Source organism: Globicephala melas, chromosome 11, assembly GCF_963455315.2.
Source record: "Globicephala melas chromosome 11, mGloMel1.2, whole genome shotgun sequence".
Taxonomy (NCBI): Eukaryota; Metazoa; Chordata; class Mammalia; order Artiodactyla; family Delphinidae; genus Globicephala; species Globicephala melas.
The window spans coordinates 39,546,248-39,567,458 of NC_083324.2; the positions used below are offsets into that span (position 1 = coordinate 39,546,248).

Here is a 21,211-nt window from a genome sequence, read left to right on the forward strand (position 1 = left end):
CAGGCTTCACATTCTGGAGATTAATTTGCCCCAAGCTTCTGTTTCCTGGCTAAGAACCAGCATTTCTTAGATTGCTCACTTTCCCTTCACGTCCATCCCCAGACCTGACTAGAGGCTTTCGGGAACGTTTTTTCATGAGGAAATCAAGTGTCCACCACCTTGTAACTGGTGCTGTGCCCACGGTGATGGTGGCCGGTTAGGCCCACTCATTAGCTCAGCAACCCACCCCTGCCACCAGCCTTACCAGGGCTGGTGCCCCACAGAGAGAGAAATTCTCCTTGTCAGGGGCCTCTGGGAGTGGACTTGAATGATTGAACCACAGATATTAATTCTCAGAGGCCAAAGCCTCCTGGTGAGTCATTAAGGAATTCCTTCCAAAGCAAGAGGATCTCTGTCAATCTTGGGAGCCAGGGAGAACACGTGATGTAGTGGGGCAGGGAGGGAGCGGCCGGGTCAGTTTGAAGGGCCCTTAGTGTGGCCCAGCACCCCAGCTTGCCCTGTGCCCACAGCCTTGTGTGTATCACTGGGGCCAGCGGGGAGGAGGTGGCAGGCGCTGTGACGGTGGAGGTGCCAGGAAGAGGACGCGGCGTCTCAGAGCATGACTTTGCCTACCAGGTGCCTGACTGTTGAGTCCCCACCAGCTACCCATGGGCCACCCCCTTAGGTGGCTCCTCCCAGCCCATTGGTTCGCCTCCCTGGGGCTCCCCACCCCAGGGCCTCCTTGTCTGCTCCCCCTGCCTCCCTGTTCTTGGCCTGATGCCTGTCTGTTTCTCCCTGTCCCCTTCCCACAGGACCCAAAGGTGCATTCCATCTTCCCGGCCCGAGGCCCCAGAGCCGGGGGCACCAACCTCACCCTGCATGGCTCCAAGCTTCTGACCGGGCGGCTGGAGGACATCCGAGTGGTAGTTGGAGACCAGCCTTGTCACCTGTGAGGGACGCTTCCTCATTCTGCAAAAATCCTTGAGCTCCGGGGAGAAGATGGAGGGGTGGGATACTAAGGAGAGCAGAAATGGGGAGAGGGCCAAGTCTGCTCCATCAAAAAGTGGCCAGCCCCTCTCGAAGCTGGGGCTTTCTTGGGAGTGCAGCCTCCAGGGTCACTTGTGGAGACTGCAATCAGCACTGAAGGGGGAAGTGAGCTGTGGCCCGAGTGGGTCCCGTGTCCTGGAATCACCCCTTTCCCCTTCCTGTGCCCCTCTGGCCCAGTCGGGCCTGCCTGCCACTTCTCCCTCCCTTCTCAGGCTGCTGGAGCAGCAGGCGGAGCAACTGCGGTGTGAGACCAGCCCACACCCCACGCCTGCCACACTCCCCGTGGCTGTGTGGTTTGGGGCTGCTGAGCGGAGGCTTCATCACAGCCAGTTCGAGTACACATCAGATCCCAATGTCACCTCTGCTGGCCCCGCCAAGAGCTTCCTCAGGTGCTGGGCCGAGGGCATGGCTGCATGGCATGCGATTGGGAGGTCTTTGCAGCTCCAGTATATAGGGGTTTGTAGGGCTCTATGTGGGGGGCTTCGACTCCTATGCTGCTGGTGGGGAGAGGGGCCGTGGGGCTTTGGGTTGGAGCTGACCTAACATCAGGGACTGGGCTGTGCTTTAAAGCCTTGTTCACATAAGCCATAAGTGGCTCATGGGCTGTGTTTTCAGTGGAGGACGTGAGATATGGGTCCGTGGCCAGAATTTGGACGTGGTGCAGACACCAAGAATCCGAGTGACTGTGGCCACGAGAGCGCCAGGACCAGGCCAGGGGCTTGGGTGGAGGCACCGCGTGATCCCAGAGACGGCGTGCTCCCCCGGAGCCTCCTGTGGCGGCCTGCACGTAGGAGCCCCAAGGGCATCCCCTGCCTGCACTGGGCTAGCCGTCGCCCACCTTGCCCCTCATCCCTCCCCCACCCCTAGACAGCTGTGGGTGGCGGGTACCAGTGGAGGCTATGTCCCCATCTTTGCTGGACGCCCCCCTTGTGCACCCTCAGCAGGCCCTCCCTGTCCTCCCTCCCTCTGCCCTAGTTTGAGGAGCCTTGCCACGTGAACTCCTCCCAGCTCATCACGTGCCGCACGCCGGCCCTCCCAGGCCTGCCTGAGGACCCCTGGGTCCGTGTGGAATTCATCCTTGAAAACCTGGTCTTTGACTTTGCAACACTGAACCCCACACCCTTCTCCTATGAGGCCGACCCCACTCTGCAGCCGCTCAACCCCGAGGACCCCACCACACCATTCCGGCACAAGCCTGGGAGTGTGCTCTCTGTGGAGGTACTGCTCCTAGTGGGATCTGGCAGGGCCCCAAGACCCTTCACTTTGCCGGATGGTACTGCTGTGTGTGGCACAGGGGGCATGACTGCAAAGTAAGGACCAGTGGATGGACATGGCGAGTGCTGAGGGGGCTGGCGGCAGGGTGCCTAGCCAGACACACCTGGCCGGGGCTTAGGTCCTGTGGTCTGGGTCCTGACATACCCTATGGCAGGTGTCTGAATAACGATATGTAAATAGTTTGGCACACGCAGTGGCGGCGAGGTACACAATAGGCGCCTGGGCTGATGCCCATTTGGCAGGCTGTCTCATGTGGACACATACTTGGCGTGTGTACTGACACACGCAGTAGCAGGGGCTCTGCTTTGTAAGGTCACTGCGTAGGATTTGGGGACAGCTTTATATTCTCCAGATTTTTAGCTCCGGAGAAGTTAAGACTCAAGGAAGAAGGATCGGGAGGGGCAGAAAAGGATCAGGGGGCAGCTTGGGAAACATCCATGGGGCTGTCACCCCATGTGCAGGACAAGAGGTGCTGAGGCACCATCAGCCCTGCTCCTGGGGGTGGGTCTCAGGACCATCCGTCTCACATTTGGGGAGATAGGATCTGAGTGGCCATCAGCTCCTCCCCTCAAGGAAGAGTTCTGAATGATCAATCAGTGACCCCATGTTCCAGGGGGAGAATCTGGACCTTGCAATGTCCAAGGAGGAGGTGGTGGCCATGATAGGGGACGGCCCCTGCATGGTGAAGACGCTGACCCGGCACCACCTGTACTGCGAGCCCCCCGTGGAGCAGCCCCTACCCCGGCACCATACCCTCCGGGAGGTGCCTGATGCTTTGCCTGAGTTCACGGTCAGTGGTCAGGCTCTGGGCCGGGGCAGGCATCGGGCGTGCGCTGACCTCTTGCTCACATGTGGCTCCCTGTGCAGGTGCAGATGGGGAACCTACGCTTCTCCTTGGGCCACGTGCAGTACGATGGCGAGAGCCCTGTGGCTTTCCCCATGGCAGCCCAGGTGGGCTTGGGAGTGGGCACCTCTCTTCTGGCTCTGGGTGTCATCATCATTGTCCTCATGTACAGGTGGGTGCAGCCAGATGTGGCTGGGTTGGGCAGGTAGTAGGTGTGGCTGGATTGGGAAGGGGTAGACTAGACCAGGGATAGGCAAACACTTCCTATAAAGGGCAGGAGAGTAACTATTTCGGGCTTTGTGGGCCAGGCTGTCTGGGTGGCAGTGACTCAGCTCCGCTATTATAGCCCAGTGGCAGCCACGGACAACATATAAACACATGAGCATGGCTGTGTTCCAACAAATCTTTATTTACAAAAACAGGCCAGGGGCCAGATTTGGCCGTGTTATAGTTTGCTGATCCCTGGGCTAGGCTGGGCTAGGTGAGTCGTGGGTGGGTGTGAATTGCCTGGGATGGGACAGGCTGAATTATTGACTAGGCCCTGGCTTGGCTGGGCATGGCAGGGTTAGACTGTGCTGGCCTGGGCCCGGTGGGACCCAGCAAGGGCTCGGGCCTCCTCTGGCCTTCCCTGCCCTGACCTTGGTGCTGAGCAGGAGGAAGAGCAAGCAGGCTCTGAGGGACTATAAGAAAGTGCAGATCCAGCTGGAGAATCTGGAGAGCAGCGTGCGGGACCGCTGCAAGAAGGAGTTCACAGGTGAGGCTGCGAAGACCCCACGCTCCAGGGCTCTGCCCAAGCCTGCTCCCATCACCTTGGGATCTGCGCCCAAACCTGGCTTCTTCTGCTCAACAGACCTTATGACCGAGATGACTGATCTTACCAGTGACCTTCTGGGCAGCGGCATCCCCTTCCTCGACTACAAGGTGTATGCCGAGAGGGTCTTCTTCCCTGGGCACCAGGAGTCACCCTTGCACCGGGACTTGGGCGTGCCTGAGAGCAGGCGACCCACTGTGGAACAAGGGCTGGGGCAGCTCTCCAACCTGCTTAACAGCAAGCTCTTCCTCATCAAGGTGCCGGCCCCACCCCCTATCTGGGCCCTCCAGGGGTGGGGAGGGGGTCCCCCTACCCTCCAGCCCCATCCCTTCTCAGTCCCTCCGTTTCTGAATCTGCCCTCCACACCCACCCATCCCCTCTCCCTGGCGCCAGTTCATCCACACCCTGGAGAGCCAGCGCACCTTCTCAGCTCGGGACCGCGCCTACGTGGCATCTCTGCTCACCGTGGCACTGCACGGGAAGCTTGAGTACTTCACTGACATCCTGCGCACCCTGCTCAGTGACCTGGTGGCCCAGTACGTGGCCAAGAACCCCAAGCTGATGCTGCGCAGGTCTGTATGCCCGTAAGACGCTACGGGGGCCAGGTGGCTGTGGACAGCTGGAGCCAAGACCTGAGTCAGGCCCTCTGGGGCCTGGGGTCTGAAGAATAGAAAGCCCTGGGTCCCCACCTGCTGACTCTGCCCGCTCTTTCCTGTCATCCCAGGACAGAGACCGTGGTGGAGAAGCTGCTCACCAACTGGATGTCTATCTGCCTCTACACTTTCGTGAGGGTGAGTGAGGCAGAGGTGGGTGGGGCTCCCCTCCAGGGAGAGTCAGGACTCTGAACCACACAGCTTCTTGTCCCAGCACAGCTTGGGCACCCCTGCCCAGTATGTCCTCAGCCACCTTAAAAGCCTTCTGCGGCCAGCGTCCTGTCCCCTCCCCCAGCACCTCCATCCCATGCTTGTCCCCTGCCCCGGGTGTCCTAACTGCCCGCCACTCTCCCAGGACTCGGTAGGGGAGCCTCTGTACATGCTTTTCCGTGGAATTAAGCATCAAGTGGACAAGGGGCCGGTAGACAGCGTGACTGGCAAAGCCAAATACACCCTGAATGACAACCGCCTGCTCCGAGAGGACGTGGAGTACCGTCCCCTGGTGAGGGGGGGAGGGGGGGAGGGAGGGGGGGAGAGGGGGGAGGGGGGAGAGGGGGGAGGGAGGGGGAGAGGGGGGAGGGAGAGGGAGGGGGGGAGAGAGAGAACCTGCTGGTGAGTCAGTCTCCCATGAAGGTGAGGAGGGTGACCACGTATGATTGTGTGGGTGTCTGCATCTGGTTTGAGCCAGCCTAACCTCCAGCTGGCTGCAGGATAGAGGCTTGAGGGCCAGATCTTGAAGATAGGACCTCAGAGGTTCCCCAGGTTTGGGGTGGGGTCAGGGTGGCCACATCCAGAGTCTAGGGAGCAGCCAACCCTGCCCGGGGCCCGTCCGGGTCCTTGCTGTGTCAGGGCCTGAGTGTCTGCCTGATCATGGTCTTAGCATCCTGCCAGGGGCATGGTTGTGCCCACCAAGCTGGGAGTCACCCTGGCAGACCTGCCCATTGTTTCCCTCTGGGAAACTTTCCTCTTCGTGGCCCACGTGGAGGTCCTTTGGGAAAATCCCATTCAGGCTCCGCCAGGCCTGCTCCTCTGGCTAGTGGAGACCCCACTTCTTATGCGGGCTTCCTCAGGTGCCTCAGCCTGTCTGCGCCGGGAGCCTGAGGAGCAGAGTTCAGAGGGACTTGTGCTCTCCCATTTTTTCTGCCATTCACCCAGCAGACATTAGTGCTCTGTGCCAGGTGCTGGGGCCACAGAGTGGAGGGAGCTGCTGTCCCTGGGGAGGCAGGTGGGTGAAGAGACAAGGAGTGATTGTTTGGTGCTTGGAGGTCAGAGGCAGTGGCTTCCTTATGGGTTGTCCCTGGCCTTGGCCTTGCATCTTGGTCATCCCACATGTGGCATGAGCCCTGACTGCTCCCATGTATCGTGCATAGACCTTGAATGCACTACTGGCTGTGGGGCCTGGAGCGGGAGAAGCCCAGGGCGTGCCTGTGAAGGTCCTGGACTGTGACACCATCTCCCAGGCCAAGGAAAAGATGTTGGACCAGCTTTATAAAGGAGTGCCTCTTGCCCAGCGGCCAGACCCCCGCACCTTGGACGTCGGTGAGGGCAGAGGGGAAGGGTGGTCTGGGGACCCTCAGGGCTAGGCTGGCCCTAAACCAGCTCTACGGGGTCAGCTTATCACCCAGGGGAGGTGGGCTCTGGAACACCTCTACAGGGACGACCTGTCACCTGGTGAGGGGCCCCTGTTTCTGGACTTCAGAGAAGTTGGGTGAGGTTGCCCCGATGGAGGGGCCAGTGTCCTTGTAGAAGAGGGGACAGGTTCCAGTGCAGGGAGGGTATTCTGAAAGCCCTGGACCAAGCCCACCTTGTCCTTGCAGAATGGCGGTCTGGGGTGGCCGGGCATCTCATTCTTTCTGATGAGGACGTGACTTCTGAGGTCCAGGGTCTGTGGAGGCGCCTGAACACCCTGCAGCATTATAAGGTGGGAGGGGTGGGAGCTGGGGGAAGGCTGTGGTGGGGTGGGCTGGTGGAGGGGTCACCAACTGTGGTCCACAGGTCCCAGACGGAGCAACTGTGGCCCTCGTCCCCTGCCTCACCAAGCATGTCCTCCGGGAAAGCCAGGATTACGTCCCTGGAGAGAGTGAGTACTTACCCTCCCCCCCGCCCCACCCCTGCCATCGCAGTCCTCTACCCTTGCTTTGCCCAGTCTCCAGTAACGGGGTAAGGTCCTCTGGACTTCAGGGTGGGCTTGTGTCTACTTCCCTTCCACCCAGAGAAGCCCTTAACCAGGTGCCCCCACTCCCAGGTTTTGGCAGGACCCCGGGGGTCTAGGGCAGGGGGCACCTGATGAGGGGTGACAAGCTGTAAGGTCTTGGTACAGGGACCCCAATGCTGGAGGATGTGGACGAGGGGGGCATCCGGCCCTGGCACCTGGTGAAGCCAAGCGAGGAGCCGGAGCCGCCCAGGCCTCGGAGGGGCAGCCTCCGGGGCGGGGAGCGGGAGCGAGCCAAGGCCATCCCTGAGATCTACCTGACCCGCCTGCTGTCCATGAAGGTGGGGCTGGGGGCAGGGACGAGACAGGTAGTGGGATTTGGGAGTATGTGGGGCTCGCAAAGGCCTGGTGTCACGAGGCATCTGAGGCGAGGCTGGGCTGGGCTGGGCTGGGCTGAGGTCCCCTTGCTGACTGCATCTCTTGTACTTCCCCTCATCCGCAGGGCACCCTGCAGAAGTTTGTGGATGACCTGTTCCAGGTGATTCTCAGCACCAGCCGTCCCGTGCCGCTCGCTGTGAAGTACTTCTTTGACCTGCTGGATGAGCAGGCCCAGCAGCATGGCATCTCGGACCAGGACACCGTCCATATATGGAAGACCAACAGGTGGGGGTGGGGCGGAGTGGGCCTAGCATGTGCGGGGTCTTCTCTCCTGTCTCCCCAGCACACTCACTGGCCACACCTGCCCCGCCCACAGCTTGCCGCTGAGGTTCTGGATCAATATCATAAAAAACCCGCAGTTTGTGTTCGACGTGCAGACATCTGATAACATGGATGCAGTGTTCCTGGTCATTGCACAGACCTTCATGGATGCCTGCACCCTGGCTGACCACAAGCTGGGCCGGGTGAGCTGGCTGGGGTGGACCGGGAGGGTCTAGGTGGGTGGGGCAGCGTAGCCGGGGATGGAGAGTGCTGTGGTGCACAGACTCCAGGCCTTCTTGAGGATGTCAAGGAGGAGGATATAGGAGGTCTTTGACCGCAGGTCCGGGGACAGGCTTTGTTCCTGGCCTCCCTAGGAGGTGGCCGTGCCTCAGCCTTCAGGGATGAGCAAGGGCAGGGGGCACGTGTGCTGATTCACAGGGTTAAGTGGAGCAAAGAGTGCTGGCGGTGCGGCAGGAGGCCAGGGCCACTTGGCAAGGGCTCACCCTGAGGGCAAAGGGGGTGGTCAGACCTGAGAGTTAGGTGGAGCCTCCTGGCAATCATGCAGTGGATGGACTGGAGCCTGGCGTCCAGAGAGGAAGCTGTGTTGTCCCTGGGACGAGCGGTGGCCAGGTTCATGCTGGGACTAGAGGGTACAGGGCAGGCAGAAGCTGTGGGTTGGATGTGGGGGTGAGGAAGAGGGAGGGGTTCCTTACGCACCCCGGGCCTCTGGTGGTGGTGAGCTGAGACTTGGAGGAGGTGAGCCCCTGGATTCTACAATCGCAGAGCAGCTCCAGGCTGCCTCGGAGATTTGATTCCCAAGGGCAGTGGAAGTGTCTGCCAGCCTGTGCAGTACAGGGAGCAGAGTCCAGGGGAGGGCCAGGCGAGGAGGGGTGTGCTGACAGGGGAGCTGGGAAGCATGGAGGAGAGGTGGTCAGGGCTGCCTGGTGGCACAGAGAGGGGGAGGTATGTTGTCACAGTGGTCAGGACCCAGAGAGTCCTGTGACAGATATGGGGTCACCACTATGACTGCTCAGGCACCCAGCAGGCAGGGCTGTCGTGGCTCTGCATAACGGACTCTGCTTAGCCTCGACCCCTGGGCCTGGGACCTCTTGAGAGTTCTCCATGGGGAAACAAGATGGAAAGTTCCACTCTGTAGTGCTGTCTTTTGTAAGCCATTTTTCCTCTGCCTGCGCTCATTACTCTGCCTGCGATGAGCTGAGAACCACAGAGCCACACCAGGACCCAGGGGTCACCTCCAGGGTGTGTGCTGTATGGTAGCTGGGTTCTTCTGCCTGATCTTCACACTGCTTCCCCTTCCCAGCAGCACTGCAGATGCTTCCTGGGTAGCTCAGGAATAGTGCAAACCAGGATGCTAAGGGCCACCCATGGAGAGTTGCTGAGAAGCAGGCATCCTGCCTCAGGCCCAGCGCTCACCCCCTTGCTCACAGGGGGCAGTGCAGTCTTGCCTCACCCTCCCAGCAGCTGTAGGATGAGGCAGCAGGTCCAGAGAATGGAAGTGTGCTGCCCACAGCCACTGGGACAGAGCTGGGATTGGAGCCCGGTTCGGTGGTAGAGGATGTATTGGCTGTGTTAGATTGTGGGCCCTGGTCTGAGAGACCTGCTTCAAATCCCAGCTCAGCCACACAGGAGTGAGGTGGTCTGGGGCAATTTAATTAAATTTCGGGGTTAGTTTCCTGATTTTTAAAATGATTACATGGGGAATGAATAGCACTTGGAGAAGCAGTATTAGGGCTCCACACGGCACTGCACCCTTCCCACCCTGCATGCCAGTTCCCTGCCAGGTCCGGGTGGAGGCACGTGGAGCTGATAGATGACCTTGGAGTGAGATGGGGGGAAGCTCAAGGTGATGACAGCAGAGATGGGACACTGGGGGAGGGGTGACAGAAGGAATGAGGTGGGGTGACCAACCATCCGGGTTGTCTGGGACTGAGGAGGTTTCCTGCAATTCAGGACTTAGTTTTAAAACTGAAACAGTGCTGGGAAAATTGGGACAGCTGGTCACCCTAACAGGAGCTCTCATCCTTCTTTTCCTTTCACTGTTCACCTACTGGCACCCAGGACTCTCCCATCAACAAACTTCTGTATGCTCGGGATATTCCCCGGTACAAACGGATGGTGGAAAGGTACGAGGGAAAGGGATTGCATCTGGGGGATAATGGCTGGACGGATTGGTGGGTGTTTACAGCTGAGGCCCAGGGGTGGGCCTGGTGGGGTGAAGAGGGGTTTGTTTCCCCAGCGGCTGCCGGACCCATGATCTCTGGCAGGTACTATGCAGACATCAGACAGACCATCCCCGCCAGTGATCAAGAGATGAACTCCATCCTGGCCGAGCTGTCCCGGGTATGGCCCTCCTTCTGCTTCTTGGGTTGGGCATAGGCCTTCTGCTGCAAGGGTCCTGCCCCCTTCACACTGCTCCTTTGCAGGGAAGCCCTGGGGGCCTCAGCACAGTGTTCCCGCTGCCTCTGTAAAAGACCAGGGCTCCCAGTGTCTCATCAGAGAGCAGCAGGGGCCTTGTCCTGGCAGCTGCCACCGAGCCTGACTCAGCCAGGTGTTTAGATGTCTGCAGCCCCTCTGCAGCCCCTCGGGGTCTGTGGACCATAGTTTCAAGGCAGCGAGGTGGCAGGGATTCAGCCCCAGGACTGCCTGGGTCAGCCTGTCCACGTCTTCCTACTGCTCTGCTTTCCTTGGCACTATGGACATGCCCCCACCTACTCCTAAAACAGCCTCCAAACAGTCCAGTCCGGGGAATTTATAAACAATGTAAATCTGAAACCACGATGATGATGACCACAACCACAATAACAATAGCAGCTACAGTTTTGGGGTGTTGCTGTGTGTGGGGGCTTTGATTACTTCTCATTTGATTCCCATTAAAGCTCTACAAGTTAGGTGATATCAACTCCATTGTCCTGAAGAGGAGGTTGAGGTTCAGAGATGTCCCCATGGAGGGACCTGGGTGTGACCTCAGGAAAGACTTGAATGAGATCACAGCAGAACTATGCTGGGTCACAGCCTGTGAGCAGCACCTATTCTGCCTGGCTCTGCAATTGCCTGGGATGCCAGAGGGTCCCAGCTGGAGCCTGGAGGGGGAGAGAGGCCGAGCCCCAGTGGAGACCCCAGGCCATGGTGAAACTACAGATCCAGGCTCTCTCCACCAAGGAGGCCCTTTGGTCCTATCCTGTCCCCAGCTTAGCACGTCTAGCCTGGCATCCCCTGTCTGTGGAGGGGCTCTGCTTCCCAATGCAGGGCCCTGTTCCTTCCTCTACCTCCCAGCCCCCTCTTCCTCACTCCCCTTGCCTGGGGTCCTGGGCCTCCTCTGGTGGCTGGCAGCACCCCCTATCTCTGTAACCTCTTGTCTCTCCTCCCTAGAACTACTCTGGAGACCTGGGGGTGCGAGTGGCCCTGCACGAACTCTACAAGTATATCAACAAATACTATGACCAGGTGGGCAGAACCTGGGCATGGTCAGGATGATGCGAGAGGGTGACTGGCTCTGTGACGCAAGTGTGGGGCCTTCGGGTCTCCCCCAGGCACAGAGTGGTGGAGGGGGGCTGAGCCCTGTGCTCGGGAAGTGTTCTTCAGGTGTGCTTCCTGGTAGTGGCCCGGCTCTTACCTGCTGCCGCCCTTCCCATCCGGGCTCCTCAGCCGGGCTCCTGGGCATGGTGGTGGTGATGGATGGCTGGGGATCTACCAGGGCCTGGAGATGGTGTGCAGGATGTGCTGGGAGGAACACACAGCGGCCACCTGTGCCCCGACCTTGTGCTCCCTCAGAGCCCTACCTGAGACCACATGTGGCAGTGTGCTGTGCAGGCCATCTCTGGGGGGTGGGCCTGGCTGGGCTGCATGCGCTGCCAGAGAGGAGGGTCTGGGCACAGGGTCTGGGGCAGATGAGGGCACAACAGAGCCGGTAAGGGGGCTTTCTGGGGGATTCCTGGGCTGGGCCTCAGGATCAGAGCGCCCACCGGTCAACCCACTGAGTGCCTGCTGGAATCATCTACCCAGATGTTTGCGTGGCCCCAGGGATGTGGCCGTTGCTGTTGAGCGATGAGGGCCCTGCCTCATGGCTCAGGCCTGGAGTGGGGACAGGCATTTGACACAGGAGTGATGCGCAAGCGTGAAGTCCAGGTGCCTTGCTCCAAACAGTGTGGGTGCCGGTGTGGGGGAGGCGGGGCCGTGTGACACAGCTGTCCCCTTGTGGAGGCGTGACCGGCAAGCCCCTCCTGTTCCCACCCTTCCCTCTTTGGCAGCCCCCCTTGTGGTTATGTAGTTGTCCGTGTTTGGTCAATACCTGTCTCCCATCCAGTGAGCCCCACGAGGGCAGGGATCGTACCTGTCATCACTGCTGGGTCCCTGCTCCTTGTCCAGCACCGGGCATGTAGGAATTTAGGAACTGCTTGTTGCCTGGTGGGCGGGGGAGCCAGGATGGGTGGAGCAGGGCTTCCAGGGGGTTTGTGGCGGAGAAGACCAGCATGGTGGGTGAAGTTGGCCTCAAACGATTTTACTGGGTAGGTGATATGCATTACCGTGAGTGCTAGGTACTGAGTAAAGTACTTCATTCCCTACCTCACTAATCCTTAAAACCCCACAGTGACTCTGCTGTCATCATCCCCTCCCCGAGGGGGCCCTGAGGAAGTGAGGGCGGCAGCTCACAGGGTTTCTCGGGCCCCTACCTACACCTGCTGCAGTAGCTGTGGAGGCCTATTGAAGCCTGTGGCAAAGGCAGACGGCAGGCTGACGGTCTCCCCCTGCTGAGTTGGTCTCTGTGTTTCAGATCATCACTGCCCTGGAGGAAGATGGCACGGCCCAGAAGATGCAGCTGGGCTATCGGCTCCAGCAGATCGCAGCGGCTGTAGAAAACAAGGTCACAGATCTGTAGGGACTTGGAGAACCCCTGGCCTGCTGTGCCTCAGCCCCGCCTGGGCAGCCCCGGAACCACGAGGGAGAGAAACCACCTTCTTAGATGCCTGTAGTGCCTGCCCAGCGGAGTTAGTGGAAGGTGGCTCCAAGTCTCCTGGTGGCTCTGGCCTGGGCCCTGCTGGACATCTCGCAGGCGTGGGGCCTTGAGGCTGATGGAGTGGTGACCCTGAGGCCAGTGACCCTGCGGGCTACTTTCTGTGTGATGTTAGTCTGAGGGAAACTGGGGACTAAGGGCTTCCAGAGAGTGGCTGGAAGGGCCTCCAGCCCCTCGGGAGACTGTACTGCTCCTGAACACTGGCCTTTATCCCAGGGAATTCAGAGAGGAAGGAGGAGAGCCCCCACTTCCTGTCCCGCCCTCCTCCTCCACCATCCCTGACCTCATTAGCCGCCACTGGCCATGTTGCTGCTGCCATTTTCCTAGGTCCGAGAGATGAATGCCTTTCCTAGGCTGCTGCAAACTGACCTCTCAGCAGGGCTGGCTGCTTCAGGGCCACCCTGCCACCGAGGCAGCCAGGAGTGAGGGGTGTCTGCTGCAGGGGGGCCTCGGGGAGAATGGTGGCCCTACTGACCTGGCTCTTCATTAAAGGATAACACACTGTCTGGTGTCTGAGATGTGGGCTTGGCCCAGCCCTCCCTTAGCTGGAGGGTGGCAGCTGTGCCTGGCAGGCACCATGGGGAGATGGGATCTGCAGCCTCTGGGAGGTCTCATGGCGCCCACAGAATGCTCCAGATCACAGGGCTGGCTGGGTTCTCCTTGACTCCTGCACAGGGCTTGCTGGCGTCAAAGCTGCTGTGAAGGAAGTGAGAACCCCATCCAGGACGGGGCTGGCGGGCCTGAAACCCAAGGTGCAGGGGTCTGTGGTTTCTTCAAGGTCTGCCTTATCGGCAATTTGAGTGTTAAGATTTCTCCATTCCTGTTGCACTTGTTTTGAAAGGAACTGGGAAAGGATGGCATCACTGCTCCAGGTGGAGTGGATCTTGGGGCCCTTTTCCTCAGTAGTTTCTAGACGCCCTGAACCCCTGTAGCCTGGGCTGTTCTGAGGGGCTTCTGGTTACTGGGTTGTCTTCTAAGTCAAGGTATTTTGGGTGCAGATAACCCAAATGTCTGCCTGCGTCAAGGCCACCTTGTTTGGGTTTCCTGATTTGTAGCTGGAGGTGAGCTTCGAGACTGTCTCAGCTGGATCTTGTATTGCTGGCTGGGTCTACACGGCTGGGGGTTGATGCCCCCTTGACTGAGACCACCCTTGGCCTCCACAGGAGGTGAGCCTACTGAACAGAGGTGAGTCCATGGCCCTCCAGCCTTCAGGTCCTCACAAGGTTCTCCCCCATGGCTCTCTGCTTATAGCCCAGAGACCCCCTAGCCTTCCTTCCCCTCTGACACAGAGGCCCCACCTCCCAACTTAGGGGTCTTCATTGGGGGTTTGAAGAGACACAGGCTGATATGAGTCCAGGAAGAGTCCTCTTCCCTCCCTCTTATTGGCCCTAAATAATGCCTTCTCAAGGTCCTCGTCCCTAAGATGGCAGGAGCCACATTGGTGTGTCCATGCCCACTGTAGTCACCACTGCTATTCTCTGCTCTAATGTCCTTCCCTCCTCATTTCTGCCTGATGTCCAGACCACAGTCAGAGGCAGGTCAGCCAGCAGTGAGGCACTGTCATTCCGGTGTGTGAGCTTTAGTACTTCAAATGCGTGCTCCTGCCAGGTCTTTGTAGTGGCTCAGAATGGGTCTGACTCCTTCTGGCCAAACCATGGAGTTGATCCCCCGTTGTGACAGTCTCAGGGAGCAGGGCTAATGGGGAGTTCAGTTTGGAGTGGACGTCGAGCAGGCCCAGCGAGGGAGGGAGCCTGGTTGACACCACAGGGGCCGTGAAAGACTCGTGCCTCTGTTCAGGGCTCAGGCCCCTACAGGTCCTAGGAGGCCTATAACAGGGTAGGTGAGGGCTCTGGGGAGAGGAAAACCATGTACCTGCACGCCTGGCAGCTGTGACTATTGAACATGTTGAGTCATTCACTATCATGTCTCAGCCCTCACAGAATGTTGTTCTAGTAAAAGATACAAAGAACACAAACCTGCGTAGTAAGACAGGAACTTACAAGTCTTCAAACACCACAGCTGCCAGTGGAGATTCTAAACCTGACAGAACTTAAGGATTCTAATTGGGTCTTGGCCACAATTTCAGTGTAGGACATTTGTCATTCAGGTTGATCAATCTTATTCTGATCAAGACTGCAGAGTGCCCTCACCTACTACATTACCCATAAAACATGTTAGTATGCAAAGGACCTTCATTTCTCATCACTGGGGACACCTTAAAGAGATTAGGGAGTGACTTGCTTCATTAAGTGAACTTTCACCAACTTAAATATCGGAGTAATCATCCAGTTAGAGGACCAGGAGCTCCGTATCTTTTTTTTTTTTTTTTTAGTGAAGTATAGTTGACTTACAGTGTTTCAGGTGTACAGCAAAGTAATTGATATATTTTTTTTCCAGATTCTTTCCATTATAGGTTATTGCAAGATACTAAATATAGTTGCCTGCACTATACAGTAAGTCCTTTCAGTTTATTTTATATGTAGTAGTATGCATCTGTTAATCCCCAATTCCTAATTTATCCCTCCCTCCTTTCCGCTTTGGTAACCGTAAGTTTGTTTTCTATGTCTAGAGTCTATTTCAGTTTTGTAAATAAGTTCATTTGTATCACTTTTTTAGATTCCACATATAAGCGATATATGATATTTGTCTTTGTCTGACTCACTTCTCTCGGCATGATAATCTCTGGGTCCATCCATGTTGCTGTAAATGGCATTATTTTATTCGTTTTCATGGCTGAGTAATATTCCATTGTATACATATACCACATGTTCTTTATCCATTCATCTGTCCATGGACATTTCTTGGTTATTGTAAATAGTGCTGCTATGAACACTAGGGTGGGTGTATCTTTTTGAATTACAGTTTTCATCTTTTTTGGATGTATGCCTAGGAGTGGGATTGCTGGAAAATATGGTAACTCTATTTTACTTTTTTAAGGAACCTCCATACCATTCCCCATAGTGGCTGCACCAATTTACATTTCCACCAAGAGTACAGGAGGGTTCTGTTTTCCTCACACCCCCTCTCGCATTTATTATTTGTAGACTTTTTTTTAAGATTTATTATTTATTTATTTATTTAATTTTTGGCTGTGTCAGGTCTTAGTTGTGGCATGCGGGATCTTCACTGAGGCATGCAGGATCATGTGGCACGTGAGCTTTGCTCTAGTTGTGGCGTGCAGGCTTTCTCTAGTTGTGGCGTGCAGGCTCCAGGGTGTGTGGGCTCTGTAATTGTGGTGCGTGGGTTCCAGAGCACGTGGGTTCTGTAGTTTGCTGCACGCCCGCTCCAGTTGAGGTGCGCAAGCTTAGTAGTTGCGGTGCGAGGGCTTAGTTGCCCTGAGGCATGTGGGATCCTATTTCCCTGACCAGGGGTCGAACCCGCGTCCCCTGCATTGTAAGGCAGATTCTTTACCACTGGACTACAAGGCAAGTCCCTATTCGTAGAATTTTTGGCGATGGTCATTCTGACGAGTATGAGGTGATACATCAATTGTGGATTTGATTTGCATTTCTCTAATAATCAGTGATGTTGGCCGTCTTTTCATGTGCCTGCTGGTAATTAGGATATCTTCCTTGGAGAAATGTTACTTAAGTCTTCTGCATATTTTTTAATTGGGTTGTTTGTTTTTTTGACGTTGAGCTGTATGAGTTCTTTGTATATTTTGGGAATTAATCCCTCAAATTTCCATCATATGCAAATATTTTCTCCGAAACCATATGGTGTCTTGTTTCGTTTATGGACGTTTTGCTGTACAAAAGCGTTTAAGCTTACTTTTTTTTTTTTTTTTTTTGCGGTACGCGAGCCTCTCACTGTTGTGGCCTCTCCCGTTGTGGAGCACAGGCTCCGGACACACAGGCTCAACGGCCATGGCTCACGGGCCCAGCTGCTCCACGGCATGTGGGATCTTCCCGGACCGGGGCATGAACCCGTGTCCCCTGCATCGGCAGGCGGACTCTCAACCACTGCGCCACCAGGGAAGCCCCAAGCTTACTTATTTTTAAAATTTTAAAATGTTATTGGAGTATAGTTGATATACAATGTTGTGCTAGTTTCAGGTATACAACAAATGATTCATTATACATATTTGTATATCCATTATTTTTCAGATTCTTTTCTCTTATAGATTAGGACAGATTATCAAGTAGAGTTCCCTGTGCTATCCAGTAGGTCCTTCTTGATTATCATATATCTCTGTGTGTGTCTGTGTGTATTAATCCCAACCTCCTAACTTATCGCTCCCCCCACCCGAACTTTCCCCCTTTGGTCACGATAAGTTAGTTTTCTAAGTCTGGGAGTCTGTTTCTGTTTTGGTTAATTAGTTCATTGGTATCATGTTTTAGATTGCACCTATCAGTGATATCATATGATATTCGTCTTTCTCTGTGTGACCTACTTGACTTAGTGGGATCATCTCCAGGTCCATCCATGTTGCTGCAAATGGCATGATTTCCTTCTTTCTTAGGGTTGAGAAATATTCCATTGTATATATGTAGCACATCTTGTGTAGCCATACCTATGTCGATGGACATTTTGGGTGCTTCCATGCTTTGGGTATTGTAAATAGTGCTGCAATGAATGTTGGGGTGCAGATGTCTTTTCGAAGGATGGTTTTCTTCGGGCATACACCCAGGAGTGGGATTGCCGGATCTCATGATTTCTCTATTTTTAGTGTTTTATAAAACCTCCATAGTGGCTGGTAGCAATTTCCATTCCCAGCAGCAGTGGAGGAGGCATGTCTTTTCTCCACGCCCTCTCCAGCATTTATTGTTTGTAGACTTTGTGATGATTGGTGCCCTATGATACCTCGTTGTCGTTTTGATTTGCATTTCTCTAACAACTAGTGATGCTGAGATCATTTCATGTGGGTTTTTTTTTTAATGTGAATATAATTTTACCTCTTGAAACTGGCTTCTTAAAGTCGGCCCTGTTTTGAATTCTTTTTCTATTACCTACCGCGCAATATCTCTCGAAGGCAGGGGTCATTTAGAGCCCCACAGGCCTTGTGAATATTAAGTTCCCCTAAGTACTGGTTTTAAGGTTGTTGTTACGGAAAACGGCCACAAGGCGGCAGCATTTCTTCATGCCCGACTCTGGTAACTCGGGCAACCTGAGCCTAGCAAAAGTCATGTTCCCAGGTTGAAAATCAGAGTGCAAAGTGCCAGAAGAAACACACGAGGGCTTGTGCCTCTTTACTTCTTCCCCCTTACCCTTCACCCTCCCAGTCAAATCCCAACCCCTGCAAAAGTGCTGTGCTGAGGGTGATGTCCTAGGTAGTTGGAGCGACTCTAAGGAAGGAGGCTGGAAGTGGAAACCCCAACACCAGGAGATGTGGAGACCAGGTGACGTTTCAAAGCTCTTGCAGCCCAGAGGATCCACCCTCCTTTGGGTGCACTAGGCTTGGTTGAGCTATAGGAGGGCCTGCCTGGATCTGGAGATTGTGGTCCCATTTCGAGTGGACCAGACACTGCAGGTCCCCGGGGGGGCTCATTTGCTGGCACATCCTCCCCAGTCCCCTCAGCCCCACGACAGTCCAGCCTTGGGACCCAGGCCTGCTCAGGTTCCAGGGATGTGACACCAGCCCAGACCGCTGAGGCCTGAGGGGACTAGAGTAGGCACTTGTTTTCATTTTTCTCTTCTAATGTAATTTGTATCTTCTATTGAAGTACAGTTGGTTTACAATGCTGTGTTTGTTTGAGGTGTACAGAAACTGATTCAGTTATACATGTTTCTATTCCTTTTCGGATTCTGTTCCCATTCCAGGTTATTAGAGAGTGTTGAGGAGAGTTCCCTTTGCTGTCTAGTAGGTCCTTGTTGATTATCCCATATATTAGGGTGTATGTTTTAATCCACACCTCCTAATTTATCTCCCCCCCAACCCCAACTTTGCCTTTGGTCACGCTAAGTTAGTTTTCTAAGTCTGGGAGTCTGTTTCTGTTTGGTTAATTAGTTCCTTGGTATCAAGTTTTAGTTTGCACCTATAAGTGATATCATATGATATTTGTCTTTCTCTGTGGAACTTAGTGGGATCATCTCCAGGTCCATCCATGTTGCTGCAAATGGCATGATTTCATTCTTTCTTAGGGTTGAGAAATATTCCATTGTATATATGTAGCACATCTTGTGTAGCCATACCTATGTCGATGGACATTTTGGGTGCTTCCATGCTTCGGGTATTTTAAATAGTGCTGCAATGAATGTTGGTTGTGGGTGTCTTTTTCTTCTTTTCAAAGGGTTAATTTTCTATCTCTCTTTTTTTATGTTGTTATTATTTATTTTTGGCTGCATTGGGGCTTCATTGCAGTGCGTGGGCTTCTCACTGCGGTGCCTTCTCTTGTTGCAGAGCACGGGCTCTAGGTGCTCAGGCTCAGTAGTTGTGGCGCATGGGCTTAGGTGCTCTGCAGCATGTAGGATCTTCCCAGACCAGGGATCGAACCTGTGTGCCCTGCATTGTCAGGTGGATTCTTAACCACTGCGCCACCAGGGAAGTCTGCAGGTGTCTTTTCGAAGGATGGTTTTCTCGTGGCATAAACCCAGGAGTGGGATTGCCAGATCTTATAATCGCTCTATTTTTAGTGTCTTATAAAACCTCCATAGTGTACTCCATAGTGGCTGGTAGCCATTTCCGTTCCCAGCAGCAGCAGAGGAGGGTTTGCTTTTCTCCACACCCTCGCCAGCATTTTGTTTGTAGACTTTTATGATGACTAGTGCCCGATCATACCTTGTGGTCGTTTTGGTGTGCATTTTTCTAAGAATTAGGATGCTGAAGATCTTTTCATGTCCTTTTTTTTTTTAACGTGGTGGTGTAAAATTTACCTCTCGTAGTTGGCTTCAGGAGGGCAGATACCATTTACTGCCTCTCCTTCTCCTCCACGCTTACCATTTCCCTATGAGTGTACCTGTGCTCAGGCTCGTGCATGTGGTCTGGGCCCCTGTGCTTTCCTGTCTCCATTACTGGAGCAGTTTCCTGGGTTTTGGGTGGCCCAGTGCGGGTCCTTCTGTGCTTCTTGCTTCTTCCACCATCTCCTTGTACTTCATTCAGTCCTGTGGTTTCCTTTCTACTCCTCGCCCCTTCAGTAGCTTCATGTATTTCTCCTTTATTTCTGTCAAGTTTTGGTTCACATATTTGAAACGAGTTATAAATATTTACAATTTGTATATCTTTCTGTTTTGATCATTTTATCATTTTGAACATTTTATTTCTAGTAATAACTTCGTCCCTTAAAGTCTATTTGAATACCTTTCAACATCTATTGTGTAAATTATCAAGTGATAATTTCCTTTAAGGAGTTACTGAGGTACAGTTAAAAGCTGGGCTTCTGAGTGAATGGTTTTGTCCTTCTTATCAGCAAGTCACACATTTTCTACAGTTTCTTTTCTTTTTAGAAGTCATTGTAACTCCGGAAACATATTCATTTCCATATTAACAGATTTTACTACTTTTAAATCTATGGTTTTTATTTTATTTTGTTTTATTTTTTAACGTATTTATTGGAGTATAATTGCTTTACACTGGTGTGTTAATTTCTGCTGTATAACAAAGTGAATCAGCTATACATATACATACATCCCCATATCTCCTCCCTCTTGCGTCTCCCTCCCACCCTCGGTCACAGAGCACGAGCTGATCTCCCTGTGCTATGCGGCTGCTTCCTACTAGCTATCTGTTTTACATTTGGTAGTGTATATATGTCCATGCCACTCTCTCACTTCATCCCAGCTTACCCTTCCGCCCTCCCATGTCTTCAAGTCCATTCTCTATGTCTGCGTCTTTATTCCTTTATTCCTGTCCTGCCCCGAGGTTCTTCAGAACTTTTTTTTTTTAGATTCCATGTGTATGTGTTAGCATATGGTATTTGTTTTCTCTTTCTGACTTACTTCACTCTGTATGACAGTCTCTAGGTCCATCCACCTTGCTACAAATAACTCAATTTTGTAAAATTATGTTTTTTAAATATTTCATTTTATTCTACTTATCAAGTTTATGTCAATTAATCTGAGGTACATTTTACAACATCAAGAAAGAAAAATGTTAATTCTCCTGAAAGCAATATTCTGGTAAGAATATTATATAAATTTATTTGAATGAGTTTTTAACCTCCATTATTTCTTTTAATTAAAGATACAATATCATTAAAGCAAACCCTCCTACCCTGTTGATGGGAATGTAATTGGTAATGGCCACAATAGAGAACAGTATGGAGGTTCCTTAAAATGTAAAATTAGGAGCTTCCCTGGTGGTGCAGTGGTTGAGAGTGTGCCTGCCAATGCAGGGGACACGGGTTCGTGCCCCAGTCTGGGAAGATCCCACATGCCGTGGAGAGGCTGGGCCCATGACCATGGCCGCTGAGCCTGTGCGTCTGGAGCCTGTGCTCCGCAATGGGAGAGGCCGCAACAGTGAGAGGCCCGTGTAACGCAAAAAAAAAAAAAAAAAAAAGTAAAATTAGAACTGCCATATGATCTAGCAATCCCACTCCTGATCATATGTTTGGAAAACTCTAATTGGAAAAGATACATCACCCCAACATACATGGCAGCACTGTTTACAATAGTGCATACATGGAAGTGACCTAAATGTTTATCAACAGATGAATGGATATAGAAGATGACATATACATATATCTCACACACACACACACACACACACACACACACACAAAATGGAATATTACTCAGCCATAAAAAAAGAATGAAATCATGCCATTTGTAGTAATATGGATGG

The 21,211-nt window shown here is 53.7% G+C and overlaps 1 protein-coding gene and 1 long non-coding RNA gene across 14 annotated transcripts in view; one reads left to right on the forward strand and one right to left on the reverse strand.

Moving 5' to 3' along the window:
- Window positions 1-12,996, forward strand: part of PLXNB1 (plexin B1) — a 26,735-nt gene extending 13,739 nt beyond the window's left edge. For 6 of the 13 annotated variants that reach the window (XM_060308755.2, XM_060308757.1, XM_060308753.1 and 3 more), the window contains 21 exons: window positions 510-615; window positions 792-928; window positions 1,239-1,415; window positions 1,642-1,813; window positions 2,002-2,244; window positions 2,915-3,091; window positions 3,169-3,317; window positions 3,799-3,899; window positions 3,996-4,213; window positions 4,350-4,528; window positions 4,681-4,747; window positions 4,965-5,111; window positions 5,980-6,148; window positions 6,427-6,530; window positions 6,605-6,689; window positions 6,918-7,102; window positions 7,264-7,424; window positions 7,516-7,663; window positions 9,540-9,821; window positions 10,851-10,925; window positions 12,253-12,996. In XM_060308755.2, coding sequence (XP_060164738.1) covers window positions 510-615; window positions 792-928; window positions 1,239-1,415; window positions 1,642-1,813; window positions 2,002-2,244; window positions 2,915-3,091; window positions 3,169-3,317; window positions 3,799-3,899; window positions 3,996-4,213; window positions 4,350-4,528; window positions 4,681-4,747; window positions 4,965-5,111; window positions 5,980-6,148; window positions 6,427-6,530; window positions 6,605-6,689; window positions 6,918-7,102; window positions 7,264-7,424; window positions 7,516-7,663; window positions 9,540-9,821; window positions 10,851-10,925; window positions 12,253-12,357 — 3,187 coding nt within the window. In that variant the 3' untranslated portion in view covers window positions 12,358-12,996. Of the gene's footprint in view, window positions 1-509; window positions 616-791; window positions 929-1,238; window positions 1,416-1,641; window positions 1,814-2,001; window positions 2,245-2,914; window positions 3,092-3,168; window positions 3,318-3,798; window positions 3,900-3,995; window positions 4,214-4,349; window positions 4,529-4,680; window positions 4,748-4,964; window positions 5,112-5,979; window positions 6,149-6,426; window positions 6,531-6,604; window positions 6,690-6,917; window positions 7,103-7,263; window positions 7,425-7,515; window positions 7,664-9,539 lie in introns of those variants that run through there. The other 7 variants (XR_009566014.2, XM_060308760.1, XM_060308761.1 and 4 more) reach the window with 7 other exon arrangements.
- LOC132598175 (uncharacterized) lies at window positions 6,537-20,058 on the reverse strand. The gene is made up of 2 exons (XR_009566016.1): window positions 12,152-20,058; window positions 6,537-11,982 (listed from the first exon to the last, which is right to left on the reverse strand). It is a non-coding gene; the product is annotated as an uncharacterized lncRNA (long non-coding RNA).
- Window positions 20,059-21,211: the final 1,153 nt, after the last annotated feature.